The 20,816-nt window shown below is 40.4% G+C and overlaps 1 protein-coding gene across 1 annotated transcript in view; it reads left to right on the top strand.

Moving 5' to 3' along the window:
• LOC119476337 (tyrosine-protein kinase CSK) overlaps nt 1-20,816 on the top strand; it is a 55,236-nt gene that overhangs the window by 20,966 nt on the left and 13,454 nt on the right. Inside the window, exons 2-4 of the mRNA XM_037749768.1 lie at nt 8,698-8,781; nt 12,912-13,025; nt 14,870-14,982. Of these exons, the coding sequence (XP_037605696.1) occupies nt 8,767-8,781; nt 12,912-13,025; nt 14,870-14,982 (242 nt within the window). The 5' untranslated portion in view covers nt 8,698-8,766. The remainder of the gene's footprint in view (nt 1-8,697; nt 8,782-12,911; nt 13,026-14,869; nt 14,983-20,816) is intronic.

Genomic DNA, 20,816 nt, shown 5'->3' on the forward strand with positions numbered 1-20,816 from the left:
ATCATCATCAGCTCTTGACCAGTGGCTTCAAAATAAAAAATTAAGATCTTCACGCCTCTACATGACTTTGCACTGCACATTCTGCTGACTTGGGCTTCCTTATTATGTAATTTAATTAAAATGTTCTGTATCTAGTCATGTGAAGATAAACAAATGGGAAAACTGGAGTCATATCTGTTTTCCTGACACTCTTGTTAGATCTTCTATTCAACGGTCAGCCTGTTGGTCTTCTTGCAGGCTGTTCTCATACACCGTTCGTAGCTATATCTACGGAAAGTAATTGTATACTGTATATCCCACAAAATCAGTTCATATGTAATCCATGTAATCGTGAACCAGGAAGTATAAAGAGTGGCAAATGCTGCGTAGGGAGGAAGTCAGAATGGTGTCAAAAAACACTGGACTTTCACCCAGGAGACCTGTGTTTATACCCCGAGTGAAACCAGAAGGTAACGTTGATTTATTTGTCATGTAACTTCCGTACTTAAGTTACGTCACTTACGGAGTTATTTTAACCTAAACCACAATTTTTTCCTAAACCTAACTAAATAGTTTTGTTGCCTAAAGCTAACTAAGTAGATCTGTTCCTAAACTTATGAAGCAGTTTTTTTTGCCTAAACCTAACCAAATCAATGTTTTCATAAACATAACTAAGTGGTTTTGTTGCCTAAACCTAACCAAGTGGATATTTTCCTAAACCTAAGTAGTTTTTTTGCCTAAACCTAACTAAGTAGTTTTGTTGCCTAAACTTAACCAAGTCGATCTTTTCCTAAACTTATAAAGTAGTTTTGTTGCCTAAACCTAACTAAGTTGATCTTTTCCTAAACTTATAAAGTAGTTTTGTTGCTTAAACCTAACCAAGTCGATCTTTTCCTAAACTTACAAAGTAGTTTTGTTGCCTAAACCTAACCAAGTTGATCTTTTCCTAAACCTAACTAAGTAGTTTTGTTGAGTTTGTTGAGTTGTTTCCTGTGAAGACGGAAGTTTATTTTGAAAAGACTATGCATGTAACAAGCAGAAATGTACACATGTGTGATGTGTTGTTGGACATTTGCACGAAAAATGAGGAATTACTCTTCTTGCAGTAAGTTGTGATTTGATGAAGACATAGTCTGGTTAACCACAAGCTTTCAACGGTTGTCTGTGGATTCAGTGTGTGCTTCTTATCGTTAGACTTGCACTTATTGTTGGTTTGCACTTGAGGTGACCTTTTGCATTTCCCTTGATTGGGCCATATTTGTCATACACAACTCAACTCTGTTACTGGAAGCCAGAAACAGAGCTCCCAGTTTGAACAGCAGAGTGGTGAAGTAAATGTAGGGTTTATCCTGTAATTAAAAAATAACAATGTGTCTGTTCTGTCAAAAATAGACACCACTACAGCTCAATGTCTGTAGTGTAAATGTGAAACTGTGACAAGCAATACAAGTAAATTGTGTTGAATAACGAAAATGGCGTCAGACATTAAAATGTATTAACTCACTTTTGTACACACAACTGTATTTGCATATTTCCCAACCAGGAGTATCATATTTGTTCACTGACTGTTCCACCTGATTCCCCTCATAAGTGTTCATCATTTGCTGTTACAAACAGGCCTGCTGTCAAGTACTTTACATATGGGCAAATGTGATGCAGCCACGAGTCATTTGTTGTTGACAGTTCCATGCTGTCCACTCTGCAGAGCCTCCAGCACTGAGTGTTTTTGTGAGCTTATACTGTATATTTGCATACCCAGTAGGTGACATTTCCATATTCAACCCCCCGTTTCTTTTCTACCATACTAACTCTGTACTATCTTTGCTGAGCTTGAGTCAATGTTCGATAGCCATAGCGGCACTATATTTGAAATCCCTTTTTAACAGATAAGACATTGTTGATGGGATTATGTCACGGTTAAAAATAGACAATGTATGTACTATACCAAATGTGGTTATACAGTACTGTAAATAAACTTGTTAACACAAAATTGACACCAACTTTGATAATACAATAATTAAGTTAAAGTTAAAACAATAATAACACGTTAACACAAATTTGTTTTAAGGCCATTATTTCTTTAAAGCATTAACGCAACTTTTGATTTTTAGGTTGTAGTGGGCTCAGTTTTAAAAGTAGAGTGAGGATACTGATATCATATGAAATTAAAAAACTTAAGAAATCAATCTGTACCAACCATGTCATACTAGCTTGTCGGGAAGGAGGCTAAATAACGCTCCAAACTTAGCTAAATTTTGGCGAGGAAAAACTGGCATGGCCATTTTCAAAGGGGTACCTTGACCTCTGACCTCAAGATATGTGAATGAAAATGGGTTCTATGGGTACCCACGAGTCTCCCCTTTACAGACATGCCCACTTTATGATAATCACATGCAGTTTTGGGGCAAGTCATAGTCAAGTCAGCACACTGACACACTGACAGCTGTTGTTGCCTTTTGGGCTGCAGTTTGCCATGTTATGATTTGAGCATATTTTTTTATGCTAAATGCAGTACCTGTGAGGGTTTCTGGACAATATGTGTCATTGTTTTGTGTTGTTAATTGATTTCCAGTAATAAATATACACATACATTTGCATAAAGCAAGCATATTTGCCCACTCCCATGTTGATAAGAGTGTTAAATACTTGACAAATCTCCCATTAAGATACATTAACAGATAAAAATGTGTGATTAATTTGCGATTAATCGTGATTAACTATGGACAATTAATATATCAATATTTTAATCAATTGACAGCCCTAGTTTAGTTATTACAGTACATCACAGAAGCTGGATGATGTTCAAATGCATTAGCCTTTTTTTTTTTTACAATTATAATTCATATATTTCAGTAGTACTCTTTCCTTCAATCTGTCAATAACACAAGTGTTATTGTTAGTTAGGCTTATAGAGGATTGTTTGTAGAGGGAGGTGTAATTGGGTGTTCAGGCCTATTTTTGTCAGCCCAGCTGTGCACAAGCAGTCAGATCATACAGGAAGCAGATGTTTAGCTCTGTGTCTGCACCTGAAGTTGCCTTAACATCTTGTGGTCAGTCAGTCCCAGAAACCAAAAACAAGACGGCCCGACACCTGACTCTGACCTGACGTGACTTTGGTCAGGTTGAATGCTGCCTTTGTCACGTTCACATGTGCTCATCTGCAAACACACTTAGCGTTGTGTATAGTACTGCTCTCTTTGCAGCACACAGAGCTCTTATGTGGCCTTGCTTGACTAACCAGACTTGGAATTTGATGGGAATGTTGTTTACCGCTGAATTTATATAATGCTGTCCTTTGTTGAGTGTGGTTGGAGCTGCTTTTTAACGCTGACTCAGAACATTGAATTTCCCCTCAGCTCAATTAATGACATCCTGATTTAAGCAGACATATATCTGAGCCAAGCTAAATTGTCACCCAAAGTAGAAGTAGACTTTTCTAACCTCTGCTCGACGCTGTGCTAATAGGACTGTAATCTGGGGACGGCCTTGGGCCTGCTTGGGCCAGACTTCTGGTTTACATAACCCGAGGGCTTTGCCACGGTAGTTTTTGGAAACTGACAACAGCAGCCTCAGTTAAACACCAGCCCTCTCTGGTGATTTCTCTTCAAGCTTTTATTTATCCGGGAAAAGCTGACGGAGCAACAATCAGCTAAACATTCCCACAGTTGCTTGCACATGATGGGTGTCCAGTACAAACAGCGTTGGGATTCTTGGGCTGAGTGTCGGCTAATGAGAGCTGGATTAGCGTGTAAGATAAATGTAGCTTGCTTCTATTGCAGAAATATGGAGATGGAAGGCTCATAACTCCATCGAGAGACAAATCGGGAGACTGATTTGTGCATCTGTAAGATGGTGATTTGAGCGATTATATCTAGACGAGCTTAGTTTCGTGGCAGTGCCAACAACTGTGAGTTATGCGCTATTACTTTGTCATCGTCGTCTGTACTGTCACCGAATCAAGTCAGTCTCTCACCCAGTGTCGGAGCAGCTTGTGTGGGTGTGGTGTAAATTGATGAAGTAAAATGATTGTAATAAATTACACCTACATAAAGTGAGGAGAAGCAAATTGCGTAATGAGAATGAGTGATGCTGCAAAAGAAACGATAGCAGAGACCCAAATGAACTACAGAAACTACAGCATACCTTTCAAAGGAAACACATTTGTCATTTTCAAAATCACTGTTTGATTATCTATAATTGAAGCCTTCTTTCAGTTTTTTTAAAATCCTTTTCCTTCTTTCAACAAAGTGAATATGTGAGTGTAGGAGTAACCTTTTCTTCACTGTCTCAACGAGGGGGAAGAGACACCTTTGGTTGTCTATTCCGAGATGATTTGCTTTCCGACACCTTTTGAGAAGTCTTTAAGAAGGCCTGGACGGCTTAGAGCAAAGACACAGACTTGCCATAGGGTGTTTTTTGGATGCTCTGTGCAGTTATGCTTTGTGTTGAAAAGAGCAGCATAGCTCCTGGCTCCTGGATGTTGGTGTAGTAGGAAACAAAACATTGCTTTATTCCCAAAAGTGTAATGAATATGCAGGGATTTGTCTTAGAGGCACAGTGCAGTGAAATATTAATGCGGCGAAACGAGATGATATAAAGTAGATAGTAGATGAACAACAGGACCTCACAATCACTTTATCACTTTCATCTAGATTCATCAAAGCGGTTCCAGGGCAGAAGGTTGCAGCAGTAGACACGGTGCACAAAGACAGTTTAAGTAGAACACAATACAAGTTATAATGAAAATGGCACATAAGACAAACAGTAATAATATTCCTGTCATCTGGCATCGCAGAAGAAAAGGCAGCGCTGCACTCTGGGAAGTACTACATTAAAGGCTGCTGTTACATCACCGTGTGCGTTGCCATGACACTGTCACCAGCTGCTCCTGTTGCACAGTGAGAGAAAATTAGGAGGAGGAGAGAAAGAAGTGACTTCCACTTGTGTATGTGACACATCTGGTAGCTGGAGTGAACTAGGGTGCTAAATGTATACTTTGAAGTGTGGCATTAACATATGAAGAGTCGTATAGAGAATAAACTATTCATTAGAAAGTGTTGGTGTCAAGCACTCGGCTTGTCCTCGATCATGGTTGGAATGCAAATTATTAGGCTGACAATAGCACGGCATCAAAAAATAAAAAAAAATATGGAAGTCTATGAGAAAATGAGCCTACTTCTCACTTGATTTATTACCCCAGTAAACATTGTAAAGTTTATGGTCTCAATTGCTAGTTTCAAGTCTTCTTCAATACAGCATGATGTTCATTTAGTAAGTTATGGTCCCATTTAGAGTCAAATAGACCATAAAGCAGGGGATGCTTTTTAGCGTGGCTACCTTGTGATTGACAGGTCGCTACCACAGCGTTGTCTGATCTGGATGTTGTCCGCATTTTTGTCTTACAACTTTTCACAGTGCGTTTTCAATTCATGAAAGTTAATTACAACATTTTGGTCGCCTAAAAATGTCTTATTCAGCGTTCAGTTGTACTTAGCTCCACCCTCTCGTGTCACTTCTGGTTGCAAAAAAACAAGATGACGATGGGGCAAAATGCCGAACTCAAGGCTTCAAAACGGAAGTCCACAAAGCAGTGGGTGACGTCACGTTGACTACATCTACTTCTTATATACACTCTCTGTATTTAATCCAAGCCAATCCAATTGATGCAGAGCACATATACACCAGGTAAAATACCTTGCACCATTGCTAATTCTATTGTTTATATGGCAAGCATCAAGACAGAGGAGCAAGTCATCGCTGCATTAATTACTTTCCAGAGATGTAAAATCCTGTCTAAAGGAATATAAACCAATGTGCAGCGTCTTGGCGTCTGATAAACCTTCAAACTGGACTTCCTGGGTTTGTATTTTGTCTCCTGACCTACCAGTAACTGTAGCAACACGCCCAAATACATACGTAGCACATTGTTTTTGAAAGTTTAGATAGCTTGGATATTTAGCAAGGGTGACGTTGTACTACACAGGAGTATCCACACCTTCTGAGCATCAAACATGAATGATATCACTATGCATTTATTTTCAGAATGGCTATTGGAACCATATTCTTCTCTGTGAGAAACTCAGCGAAATATTGGCACCAAAGTGAACACAGTGGTATTGTCCTTTACAGTCTGCCAAAGAAAATTGAATAACTCTTTTCACTCCCAGCCTTTACTGAGTACCACTTGACTAACTTAAGAAGAGCGGTGTGAGCAGTGTGATGCTGGAGCTCTTGAATAGCTTGCAGGCATTCCTCAGCGCCGGAGAGAGATAAGAATAGCACTCGCTTGTCTCTCCTCTATTGGCTCGCTCATGTGGCTGTGGGTTGGCGAGCCGCGCTGCTCTGTTCCAGCAGTAAACGTAAAGAATGACAAAAGGGAAAGAAGCGGGTGCCCTCTGGGTGCAGCCTTGGATATATTTGGCTCTGTCCGTTTGCATACAGATCTGCACTGGTCTGCAATTAGGCTGTTTCCTGTTTGAGCACAGGATATGGCAGTGCTGTGAAGCTCGGCCATACAGTAGATGTTCTCAGGGAGCATGCTAGCCAGTAGCCAGGGCCTCTGAAGGAGATGCATCATTTTCATGGCTCTAAAATTACACTTTGTAAGTGGAAAACAACTGGCACACGCTCAGGGGACAAAATGTTACTTTCCTTGAAACAGACGTAATCAAAGTGAAAGCAATGGGCTCATATTAATTGAAATCCACATCAGACACGCAGGGGAGATGTTAAAGAACGCATTTTTAGCTATTGAGCTATGAATCATACTCAGGTTGTTTGTGGTGCTGTGTTCGCTGTGTTATTGATCTATTCTGACTCCGGCTGTAGTCGGTCTAAAGGAAGGCAGTGACCAGAGTTCCCATGCTGCTCACACTGGACTCCCAACTAAAGCCCCTCCCTACCTCGTACAAAGCATTGGAAAATATGCGTCAGCTACTTCCTCCTTCTCAATCGCCTCCCTCCCTCCCCTTTCCAACTTCCTGTTCTCTTGGCTGGTCGGAAGTGAGATGCTTTGAATGGGAGCTGCTGCGGGAGGCCTTGTTCAGTTACTGTAACATCTTTATAACAGTCGTAATGTTTAGTATGCTTCCACTGATTTACTTCTGTCTTTTGCAATGAAGGATCACAGTAGAAAGACACAAGAACACACACAGATATGGGTTTATATAGACACACTTGTAGACCCTCTCAGGCACACACCAACACCCCTATACATTCTTTCACTCACTTTCAGCCACACACATGCTCTTCTAGGCACACATACCCAACCAGATATGGACTCTTTTAGATGCATACCCGAGACACACTAACAATTTGTCTTCACGTTCTTTCTCCCTTCTTTCTCTCTGCAGCTCTCTCTCTCTCTCTCTCTCCTTTTTGTCACTGTATCAAGGTCACCTTCAAAAGACTAGTAATTGGCTGCAAAAATCAAGATGCTCAACAGACGCGGCTAATACCTAAGGCTGTCTTCTACTCATTTCCCAGTTTCAAGATTTCAGATTTTGCATCCGATCTGCAGAATATTTCTAGAAAACATAGATAATTAAAGAGTGAAGACTGCCACCTTTCAGCTAGCGATGCTTCTTTTTGCTGTCTTCTTCCAGAAGCTAACTTTATCTGCCGAAGGAATACAAATTAGAAATGTGGAGGATGGATAGTGTTATATATGGAAATTCAATGTTTTATGCATGCTGTGCTGTGTAAAAGTGTAGAGACCCTATGAGTTGAGATTTTGCACAATTTGATGTGCTATAGAATTGTTTGTTGACAGGGATCTGTACATTGATTCTTATTGAACTAAAATCATAAAAGCTTGCTGCTGTAGCTCATGATACATGTGTGTATGTGTGCGTGACATTTGCTTCACCTATCATGACTGCTGCAGTAGAACGGTGGGATTTTGTTTGGGGTTACTTTGCTAATACATACAATACTATGAATCCATTTCTGTCATTATTCCCGCATCACATCTCTTCTAACAGTTTGCACAATGTATTTACATATGCACAGTTAAGGCATGTTTAATGTATTTGCCCCACTGGCTTTCCTAAACTGAAGGACAGTGACTTTATTATGTTGGAGCCAGAGCACATTTTTAACTATTCCACATACTTATGGACATATTTGCTCATCTTTTGGTCCTGGCTCTGTAGTAGTTGTCTTCAGCCTTTGCATAAAAGGGAAGCATACCCTCACTAGTTACCATGCAGTATGTTGCACTGATGGTCTTCGGTCACTTACGTGATGTTATCATAGGCTTTCTACACTAATGATAAAGCCAAATCCATATCATGGTACATAATTCTACAACTTTGTGTTATACCACCCACTTCAACTGTAGAAGTAGAATATGTAGAAGTGAAATACTGAAGGGGACTTTGATGACTAATTATTTGAAATGGTTGTTGTTCTGCTTGCCTGGGTAGCAGGACGTGGTTGTTTTGTTGTGCTTCACTGTGACCTGCTTTCTGTGGACAACATGCACCTGTCCATGTTAGCAGTGAGTACACTTGTCAAGATATTAAAATATGGACTGTGATAACCATTGTCAGCGGGAGGTCTTATGATTCTAACATAATGACCACAGGACAGATCAGTCATTACCTGTAGTGTAGAACCAAAAGTGTGTCGATTTCAGAATACAGCTTTCATTTAGCCTCTGAAATAAACAGATTGTTGGTTGTTTTTCTAATGCTTTGCTTTTCTTTTTGGTTCCAGCTCTGATGGTACTAGCTGAACAGTGACCGCTACCTGCCTGAGGACACCTGCTGCCCAAATCCCTTCATCATGTCTGGGATGCACGTAAGTGAAGCACACATTGCTATTTTCCACATTAACCTACCCAGTGTACAGGTTTTACAGGTGCACAGGTAGGCAAACACTTATTTTTAAACACAACTGAAAATACACTGAAAGAATTAAAGTTGTAAGAAGAAAACACGGACAACTCCCAGACAAAATGGGACCATAAGTGAGAAATAGGGTCATTTTCTCAGAGACTTCTATACAATCTGACTTCTTTTTGCAACCAGAGGAGTTGCCCCCTGCTGGCTATTAGAAAGAATGCAAGCTTAAGGCACTTCCGTCATTGACTTCACTTCTCAGACCCGGAGGCTGCCCGCTGACAACTACACACATCTAAACCGGGAGCTGCTCAGGATAACCAACATCTGCTACTGTTGGCTTCTTCGACTGCTTGACTCAATAAAGATTAACTAACATGCACGCACATACACAAACGTGAGCACGCATGCACACGCAAATGGACTGCGTGCAAGACACAGAGGTGCTGAAAGACACCCATATCTGTTGCAATGTATTAATGCACATAGCTGGTGATGAGCACACATCCATCACAGTGGCTGGCTCAGTTTTAGTGGTTTCACATTACCCGACTGTCACAGCGGTTTAACTAATGCTTCTCAAGTGCTAGCTTCAGAGTAGGATTCCTCATCCTGCCGTCACATGTCCTTATTGATCCGGGTTGTTTTTAATCTGTCACACCACAGTGCTCCACTACAGTCAGGTAAAGATTATTAAAAACAACACCCTTTTTGGAATTTAACCCTTTGAACTGTGCAATAGAAATGGTTCGCCAGTGCCTACATTGGTATTTTTGCTTATTGTGACTTTTCTTGGAGTATCTTCAAATGCTTCATATATCCCTAAAATCTGTACAACCTAAGCTACAAAGTTATGTCAGTCAGTAAACCATAATAGTTGATAAGAAAAGTATTGAAATTGTGTCATAAATTAGAATAAAACGATCATAAAATGTTACTAAATAAACACAAAACATATTGATCCAATTCATTTCTAACTGTAGAAACATGAATACAATATTGCTTAACACTCCATAAGTTATTTTGAACTATACACATTTTTTTTTGTTTTTGAGATATGCTCATTTTTATGAGCAGATCATGTGCAAAGATATTTTGATAGTTTTGTTACGTAATGACATCATCGCGAGCGTACAACATGATGACACGAATGGCAGAAGCCTTAGTTTTCTGCTGCAAAAAGAATGAATGCTCTAGCTATTATGGTTTTTATTTTACATTGATTTAAACAGGATCATGCAAACAATAATCTCCTGCGTTTTAAAAGAGTTAAAAAAAAATCAAGGCTGGGATCCAACTAAATGCTTTGAATCTGTTAAAATCTTATGGAAGTGTAATCAAATAAAATGAGAGAATTCAATATTTTGAGTCCAGCTGTGATACATTCATTTGAATGTATGTTTCTTATGCTTTGTTTCCTACTAGCTTTCTGACGTTTTCTTTATGTTTTTGATAGTGAATCTTAGTTGTAACTAATAATTCACGTTGTAATGCCACAATCAATAATCTTGTCAGATTATTCAGCCTATTTGAGCCTCAAGCCCCCTGACGGAAAAAACTCTGTGGTTTATAGCAGCATTAATGCATTATGGATTTAGTGGGATTCTGGCTTAAGATTGATGGTGTGTTTGTATATCTATACAGTGGGTTTTCTGTAGATCAGGAGGTCACACAATTCTTTTAACCCAGACTATTTTGAAGGGCAGCAGTTTCACCTATTGATAATCTTACCAATCCATGAACAAAAGGTCAAAGATTCATGAAGTGTTGTGCGTCTATCGGCGTCCCTTGAGCAAGCACATACAGTAAACTAAACTGACTTGTAGGTCACTCAGGAGGTGAACTTAAAGTTGGATGTCAAATAATGATGAAATACTATATACAGTTGACCTCCAATATATTTTACTGAGTGGGGGGAAGACGTGAATATGCAACAAAACTGAATAACGATTGAATAATTTCCTTTTAGGAAGCATACACAGGGGAAGTCTATGTTGGCTCTAAAAGATGTGAATGCAACTTCAGGTTAAATGCAGCCCATGGTTGCTATGTGTATCGCACAAGGCTACATTTTAAATTACTAAAGATCCTCAAGGAAATATCCCCAGCAATACATTCAGTCTAACAAAAAAAACAGTTTTCATAACGTCCTTTGGTTCAAGTGACCACATGGAAATGAATAACAGCGGAAAAGCAAGGTTTTTCTGTATCTACATAACCCTCAGTTGTCACCAGTGGTCCAAACTCATTATGCGGCATTGACTGAGACCGCCTCAGACACAGTGAGCCGTACCGTGTGTTGTCTTGAATAAAGCAGCGTGTACAAGGAAGGACCTCGCCCGCTCACTCACACCTGCTGCTTTGTACTCTGGCTTTCTCATTTCATCTCATTCACTCTATTGTGGTGCGTTTTTGATCGCACCCGCTGTACCGATCTAACAGTGCAAACTGAATACACAAAGAATCCTTATCCTAGCTGTCATTTCCATTTGTATTTTAGGCATGTAGCTGCCACATTTGCAGTATTCAGAGTGACTGACAATGAGCGCAGCTAGCCTTTCAAGAAATATTCAGTAAAGCAAATTCTGAGCAAGAAAAATGTGGTATAATGACTTCATTAAATATGAGCCAGAGAACAGGAACTGAGAGCACAGATTATTTTAGTTTTTAAAAGACTCACACAGGTTTTGATTTTTTTGAATTACCTAAGGTCACAAAACTACCAATATACCAACGAGATTAATGAAGGTAGAAGTTGTCCCACATGTCTGCATAGCATTGTGAGATATGTTTCATTTATAAATTTCACATACCTATTTATATCTGTTGAGAGTTCACTGTGTCCCTGTTCAGACCTGGTATAAACATGCGTCCTGAGTGATCGGATCACAAGTGGACAGCTCCAAGTACGTCTGTTCACACCTGGCGTTAGAATGCGTCTCCACATGCGTCTCAAGTGACCGCTTGTGATCCAATCTCGCTTCCCCGCTCTATATGCAAATAAACACGTTGTAAACACACGGCTACTACAGCAGACAATGCAACATAATATTACAGGAATGTCATTAGTAATATCCTACATATTCGTGAATTTAGGTACATTTTATTTACATCAAAATAAAAGGTTATTGTACCGGCGGTCCCCCGGAGACCTACGTGCCGCAGACACTGCTGCCTTCGCCAGACAACAGCGGGGTACAGAGCTTCAGAGAGCCGGGGATGAGAGAGAGCGGGTGTCTGCTCCGTGCAAAGCACCGGAACAAAAACACAGACACATCTCCGACAGTATGATAATAATGCACTTTGCGTTACTTGACTGATAGTCTGACTATTTTTAGTGGTATTATGTAAGTTCTATGGCAATGACTTTTTGGTGGTACAATAATCCGCCTAAAAAGGCATCAAATGAAGGCTTTACAACTTGTCTGTTAGTTTCACAGTTTGCCTTCCAGCCTGAAAACTTTTCCCCCTTTTTTTTCTCTCAACTTCACTGCCTCTGTAGATCCTGCTCTCTGCCTTTGTAGGGCAATACAGTCTCCTCAACCTTTTGCCAAGATTCACACAACCACCTAGGGGTATATTAATCTCTCACTTTGAAGTGGGTGCTGTTAGCATGCATATGCACGGAGAGAGATTATTGCCAGGGATCTGTGCCACACCACAGTGCGTGCACTCAATTTAATTTTTGAGATATCATCGCTAATGTTTTGAAAATGCAGGCGGAAGTTTACAGCGGTAATAATCGCATATTACCACTAGAACGTGCCTCTAGCCATGTTAAATTATGTCTTCTTATTTTTACCATTAATAATAAATTGTGGTGCTATGTGTGAAAATCACAAAAGGTCCATGTGAATATCCATTTAGACCTCCGCTTTGCATTTGAGATGATGACTAAAACACACAAACATGGGAAGAACAACTCCACAAAGAAGGATTCAAACCCAGCACCTTCTTGGTGTGAGGCTGTGGTGTTAATGACTGAACCACAATGTCATAACGTGGTGAAATCAAACTTACTGTTACCTCTTACTAAACTGAGTTACATCAATGATTAATGTTGGTTCTTCTCTGTCTTATGTGATGTAGGCACCATGGTCGACTGGCACAGAGTGTGTAGCCAAGTACAACTTCCAGACTGCCAACGAACAGGACCTGCCTTTCTGTAAAGGAGATTTACTGACCATCATCGGAGCCACCAGGGTAAGAAGGCAGGCGGCACGGGGGATATCGCACAAAGCTGCTTTTCCAGCCAAATGATCATTATTCGAGGAATGAGCTAAGAGTTAATTGTTTAAAAGATTTTTAATGTACTTCTTCATGAGGTTGTACAATAAGTTTATAGAATCATATGTTACAGTTTCTGTTTCCCAGTTAAATGATCATGTACAGAAAACTGGAAATTTGCAATAGCAATATTGAAGAAAAAAAGATGTTGTCCAAGCAGGATGCAGGACTGTCACAGAAGCATTACTGTTCTCTCAACCCACTTCATCTAAATGAATTAAGGTCATTACACCTCCAATACTCAATACTTGCTTTACCACAATCCACCTCAACATCAACACAGCTAGAGTTGTCTCTACTTTCACCTCATGTTCCACATTTGTATGCCTCCGCGCTGGCGATACTGTAGCCGTGGCCGGAGGCATTATGTTTTCAGATTGTCCGTCCATCCGTACATTCGGGTGAACGTGATATCTCAGGAATGCCTGGCGGGACTTTGTTCAAATTTGGCACAAATGTCCACTTGGACTCAAGGATGAAATTATTATTTTGTATTTATATGATTTTGTTTTGTTTAGAGTTTAAGTTGGATGTTAGTTACGTTTGTGACCTTGTTTTTAAAGGTGCTATATAAATAAAGTTATTTTTATCATTAGTATTATTATTATTATTAGATTTTGGTGGTCAAAGGCCAAGGTCACTGTGACCTCACAAAATACATTTTTGGCCATAACTCAAGAATTCATATGCTAATTATGACAATTTCACGCAAAATGAAGTGAGGACATTTTGGACAAATATGGATGTAAACTGCAACTTGACTGGTTGGTGGAGGCATACAACTGCGAGGCGGTAATTCTAGTTGTTTATGTCTCAGAAACCAACTTATATTGAATACAGGGTAAAAGGACAGCTTCCTCACAGCTTCCATATAACTGAATTGTTTCAGTAAAACAATTCAGTTAGTAAAACTAAACACCAATAACTGACGATGTGTAATGGCTTATTTGTGCTACAGTATCTATATTGATACATGACTTCTGTCTTAAGGGTAAGATTGCTGTATTTAATATCAAGTTAAGTTATGAACCAATACTTATAGTTTATAGTTCATGTGTAATACTAAAAGACAACCAAAAGCTTACCCACTAATGCTGATGTCTTTTTACCGTTAATATATTAACTGGTAGGTTGCCAACAATCACAGCAGCCATGCAATCAGCAAAATGTACAGTATGTTGACAAGGCACAAAACAAGAGCTACATGATACAGTGTATCGCTTTGCAAAAAACCAGTGAACATAATTCCATCAAATAGCGATGTAGCCCCAGTCAGTGGGTTTCCTGTTGGTGCTTCACATATACAGCAGCCACCACTTCCTGCAGCAACTTATGCCCACAAATTGAACCAGTGGTGTTAAAGTGGATTTTGGCATCCATTGTCCACTATGTGTAGAGTTGTTGTAGGTTTGTAACACTAATTTCCGGGTTTTAGGACTCATTCCTGCAGCACTTAATTGCAAAAAAACAACAAAAAAAACATAAAAAGGTCATGAGTTGTTTGGAAAATAAAATCAGCATCACGTGTCCTTTTACAAATTTCTTCACATGAACACAGACCATCACCAGACAGAGTAAAGCTTGTTGTTCTCAGAAGCTGAATAATATCGACTGTAGCCTCGGGTCATTGGTTCTGTGCTTATGCAACTGTTCCTGGGGGCACACAGTGTTTTCTCGTGTTTTAGAGAGGGACACGAGGGACAACCTCAATTATTAGCACCGGTATTAAGGTTGTGTTGTCGTGTGTTTGGCTGTTTCAGGATCCCAACTGGTACAGAGCGAGGAACTCAGGGGGCAGAGAGGGCACCATCCCGGCTAACTATGTACAGAAAAGGGAAGGAGTCAAGTCAGGAGGGAAGCTCAGTCTTATGCCGTAAGTACCAGAGCGGTAATGAAGGAAAAAACCCCAAATAACTGTGTGTGTGTGTCTGTGTGTGTGTATGGGCTTTCTTGAGTGTCTCATGTACAGTATTTATTTAGAAACAAACACAAACTCAAAAACATTTTTGTGATTTCTATAGTGTAAGTCGTGATGAAAGGCATTATAAAAGCAGGGTTAGATTAAACGTAATTTAAATGATAGATAATGTAGAATGTTAACAGTACTGAAATCTTTTATTTTGAAAAGAACGTTGTTGATGCATAATGTCAAAGTGTAGTACAGGAATATGAGGATATGCAGCAGTAATCAAAATAACAATCTGAGCTATGGTTATGTGTCTTCTACAGCTTTGCCACATCATGCTCTCTTTCCTTTTTAAGTGTGTGAACAAGTTGTCGTACCCCCGCTCACTTCTGTTCCCCGCAGCGAGGGAAAATGTTGATTTCAAAAGTCAAGCAAAACATCAAAAGTTGGAAATTCCATCTTTTTACAGTCTTTTTTTTTGGTTTGTACTGTGTCTTCTCTCGTCTGTGTGTGGCTGTCACAGAGGCCAGGACCAGCTGCGCACTACATTTGAATCAGGCTCTTTGAAACAGCCTCTATTTGAAAAGGAGGAAAACATAACGAAAAAGGCATATGCAAATGAGGCGAGACAGGAAAGCCGGGAGGACGCGGGCTGCCGCAGTATCATCACATAGTTATGAGATGTTGTCATCTGAAAGCTGCCGAAGCTTTTGTGCGCATCCCTCGAGTGATAACAAACAAGTAGTTAAACTTTGCAGTTTAGTTGAAGGAGTTTTTAATTTCAGTGTTTCAGTGATGCGAGGAAATGTAGGACCCAATCTTTAAACATATCTATTTAAGTTTATCAGTGTTTCTAGTGTTGTGCTTTTACAGTGAAGACTGTTTTGTGGATGTTTGATGTGTTGTTGTTTTGATTGGTCCTCTTGTTTTCCTGAAAGACACATTCGGCTTGAGAGTATTAGGGGCCGTCTTGTGTGACTAAGCTGACCCATCCTAAAGGGAGTGTGCTTTCTCTAAAAACAGAGATCAGCCATGAACATGGGAGTCCCGAGGTTCAACAGTGCTTATAGAGCTGATGGTATGCCCCAGTAGTATCGTGTTGGCAGGAAACATTTATATAGCCATAGTCGTCAATCAGTTAAAATATTTAATTGTGATTTATCGCATGATTGTCCATAGTTAATCGCAATTAATCGCAAATATACCTTCAAGAGAGATTTGTCAAGTATTTATACTCTTATCAACATGGAAGTACGCAAATATGCTGCTTTATAAAAATATATGTATATATTTATTATTTGAAATCAATTAACAACACAAAACAAGTATACATATTGTCCAGAAACCCTCACAGGTACTGCATTTAGCATAAAAAATATGCTCAAACATCATGACATGGCAAACTCAACAACAGCTGTCAGTGTGCTGACTTGACTATGACTTGCCCCAAACTGCATGTGATTATCATAAAGTGGGCATGTCTGTAAAGGGGAGACTCGTGGGTACCCATAGAACCCATTTTCATTCACATATCTTGAGGTCAGAGGTCAAGGGACCCCTTTGAATATGGCCATGCAAGTTTTTCCTCACCAAAAATTTAGCGCAAGTTTGGAGCGTTATTTAGCCTCCTTTGTGACAATTATAATTAATATAACACATTATAATCCCAGGTTGAACGCCCATATACCCTAAAGGGTGTGTGCTTTTTCTGTCAGTCATGAACATGGGAGTCTGTAGTTCAACAGACAGTGCCTATAGAGCTGATGGCATGCCACTGTAACATACATCCTGTCGGCAGGAAACATTTAAATAGACTTCTGACCCTCTTTGTCTCACTTCATCAACTGCTGCTGAGAGCTTCTTTAACCTCTCCTTTTGCCACCACTCATGCTGCCTGCTGCTCCATTTTGAACATGGTGATTGGGTCACCCAGCTCTGGCATGTTGCTGTGTGTCTGTGGTCTGAAGAGGCCTGATGGTAACTTTAAATTAGCCTTGTGCAGCTATGAGGGCAGCATGAAGTACTAAACTCCAATGCTAGCTCCCACTTTGCTGTTGCTCCAACTAAATTCAACTTTGACTGATCATGTTATTATTTCTGAAGTCTGACAAGTAGTCCACTTTACTGTAGTTACCGAATGCTCGTCACAGTTGGGGGTGTAACAATCCATCGATCTGGATCGATATATCGATTCACTGATCAACGATCCAATATCATGGATGCAAAGTTTGCAATTTCAGTCCAAGCGCACCTCATTCCTACAGAGCACAGTAATAAAATTGTCAAATCATATTTTAGTTGCTTTTTGTGAGTTGATATAAATGTAACTGATTGTGTTGAATAGATTTTTCCTCATATTGATGGAAAGCCCCTGAATTGAATTGAATCGAAATCGTATCATGGCAGACTTTGCGAGATCATCAAATACCGTATCGTTGTCAAAAGAATCAATGTTTTTCTTTGTTGAGAGCACAAAAGATACTAACTGTTGATTTGTGACATCAGTCAAAACTTGCACTATTTTTACTTTGATTTCACTTAAAAGAATGAATAGACTCATGTTTGCACTTGTTGACCTCATGTCCTTACTGCTGCCCATGTGATCGCTGCATAGTTTACTGTTTTCTCAAAATGCTCAAGTCATCAGAAGTCGTTTTTCTGGAGCCATTAGCTGTAGCCCACAGGGACTCGTTGATTTAGTTGTGAATCGCTAACAGATGTCTCGGAGAAGACCTCTCCCTCTCTTCTGGGTTACATAAGGGTTCAGCTGTGGTCCTCTGTCCCCGTTCTCGCCCTGACCGATTGATACTCAGCAGTTAGATACAGCCCTCGCCTCCCTCGCTGGCATTTAACAGCTCGCTCTCTCTGCTGCCCCCATGTGGCAGACATGTGCCGCACATAACAGCACCACCCCCTAAAGAAAGCCGGGGTGTTCAACCCTGCTGCCATACTTCCTCCTTCCCTGTTGTCCCCACCGAGTTGTTTACAACATTTCTTTTTAAATATCCGTATGATGTAATGTATGAAAACTGCAGTTATTTGCTGTGAACAGAACAGCCAGTGTGCGTCCACCAAAGGGCCATGTGTGTCTCTGGGCCGTCCACGCTTGGCGCCTGCTCCTGGATTAGTGGGAGTTAAGGAGCTGCTGTCCATCGGAGAAGCTGCCTGCACTGATCTAATCAACTCAACCCGTATTAAGCTGCTTTGCCACAAGGGCCTCTGCTGTCTGTGGAGGCCGAGTGCGAAAAGGAGGAGGAGGGAGTGACGGAGGCAGCCACGGCAAAACAAGCTAAATCAATTATAGACGTTATTAACCAGCAGTTCACTAGCCAAGATGGATAGAGAGACCCTGTAGCCTGCTACTGGTTGCAGCCAATACGACCTTTCACACAAGGAGTGACGTGAATCGATGGGATACAGTGTGCTGTTTTGTGGTTGAGGTCGCTGGCATGGTGGTGTGTTTGAGCTCAGGACCACAGGTCTATAGAGGCAGAAGATATCCTCACAATGAGGACTCAGATTTTGTCATCGTCTAACTGTTTTTTATTGGGAAATAAGGGCTGTCAATCGATTGAATTGTTCATCACGATTAATTGCATGATTGTCCATAGTTAATCGCAAATTAATCGTACATTTTTTTATCTGTTCAAAATGTACCTTGAAGGGAGATTTGTTAAGTATTTAATACTCTTATCAACATGGGAGTGGGCAAATATGCATATTTATGCAAATTTTTGAATATATTTATTACTGGAAATCAATTAACAACTCAAAACAATGACAAATATTGTCCTGAAACCCTCACAGGTAATGCATTTAGTATAAAAATTTGCTCAAATCATAACATGGCAAACTGCAGCCCAACAGGCAACAACAGATGTCAGTGTGTCAGTGTGCTGACTTGACTATGACTTGCCCCAAACTGCATGTGATTATCATAAAGTAGAACCTATTTTCATTCACATATCTTGAGGTCAGAGGTCAAAGGACCACTTTGAAAATGGCCATGCCAGTTTTTCTTCGCCAAAATTTAGCGCAAGCATTATTTAACCTCCTTCGCAACAAGCTAGTATGACATGGTTGATACCAATGGATCATTTAGGTTTTCTAGTTTCATATGATGCCAGGGTCTTCACCAGCTTTAAAACAGAGCCCACTATAATGTAAAAATTGAGTTGTTTTAATGCGTTAAAGAAATTAGTGGCGTTAAAACGAATTTGCGTCAACGCGTTATTATTATGTTAACTTTGACAGCCCTATAGGAAATCTAAGATACATTACCCTTGAACATTTGCAGATCACAGGTTGCAATTAATGTTCTGTTTATACAGAAACCCAGTGAGGATTATTTATGTGCATAGAAGAGATCTGTGAAGAGCAGTAGATGACAAAATCCTGGTTATGATCAGGTTTTTGGAGTGTGTGTTGTCGCTCTTGTTTTCTGTCACCGTTAATCAGATGAAGAGGCCAAATCTAGCAGATTAATAAGCAGAGTTCAGTTCATTCTCAGTTGTTTAGGTCACTCAGTACAGAAATAAGAGACTGACATGTTAAGGAATCAGGACACCCGCACACAGACCAGCAGAAACCTGGATACTGTTATGACCACGTCAACAGGGATACGAATAACCAGGTTTCTCTGTGGTTCATATGCACACCATATTCTGAAACCAGGATACTAATGTGCATGTAAACGCACTCACTCTAATGCAGCCGTCTTATCCATCCATTAGTAGTATAGATATATCCACCAGGCCATATGGTGAGGGTGAAGCAGCCAGCAAAGCAAGAGCTTTATTTGTTATCAGAGCAAGTTAAAGCCAGTAACACCCTGACCAGCTTTTTATCTCAGCAGCAGACGCCTGAGTTAAAACAAATTAAACTTATAGTCGGTCCATCCCGTGGTTTCCCTGACCTCAGCCGGAAGTGGGTGACTTATACTACCCACCACTTCGTCCGAGCACTTTTTGCATTTTCCTGTTATTGCAGCGGCTGTGTGTCAGTTTCCGATCCTGCCTCGGCCTCCTTGTGTGTGTGTGTGTGTGTGTGTGTGTGTGTGTGTGTGTGTGTGTGTGTGTGTGTGTGTGTGTGTGTGTGTGTGTGTGTGTGTGTGTGTGTGTGTGTGTGTGTGTGTGTGTGTGTGTGTGTGTGTGTGTGTGTGTGTGTGTGTGTTTGTGAGCACCATGCTTCCTGTTGTTTGGATTCAGGTACTTTCTCACTGACTCCTAGAGTCGAGACGACCCCGCCTCTGCTCCGCTCGAGCTGAACAGAATGGAAGTGCTGCTGCTGCCGGCTTCCCATTAACGCCATGCTCTTGTTTTTCACTTCTTATTTCAGAGGAAGGCTGCGGGGCCGTGATACTCTTGAATCCCTCTGTCTGGTTGAAGTTGCAAATGAGCCAGGCGGGTGTAGGGTTGAAGGATTTAGGCCTATCTGATGTTGTTAACACTGACACGGAGCAGATGAGGATTTCAATTGTTTTCCACAAGAGCTGGCACATGTGTGGATCAGACTCTTAATAGTCCACAATTGTTACATCAACTTGTGTTATTTGTGTGTGTGTGTGTGTGTGTGTGTGTGTGTGTGTGTGTGTGTGTGGGCATGCAAACAGTACATGTCAGTTTTTGAATCTCAAACAATCCCTTGACTAGTTTTCTTTCTCTTTTCCTTTTCTTTCCTCACTTTCTTTGTCCCCGTTTGTCATTTTGATGTCTGACTCACTCTCTCCTCCTTCATATCTCTTTCTCCTTTCACTTTTTTTCCCTCTTCATTTCTTGTTCTTCTTCTTTTTCACACTCTCT

This window comes from Sebastes umbrosus, chromosome 2, assembly GCF_015220745.1.
Source record: "Sebastes umbrosus isolate fSebUmb1 chromosome 2, fSebUmb1.pri, whole genome shotgun sequence".
Classification (NCBI taxonomy): domain Eukaryota; kingdom Metazoa; phylum Chordata; class Actinopteri; order Perciformes; family Sebastidae; genus Sebastes; species Sebastes umbrosus.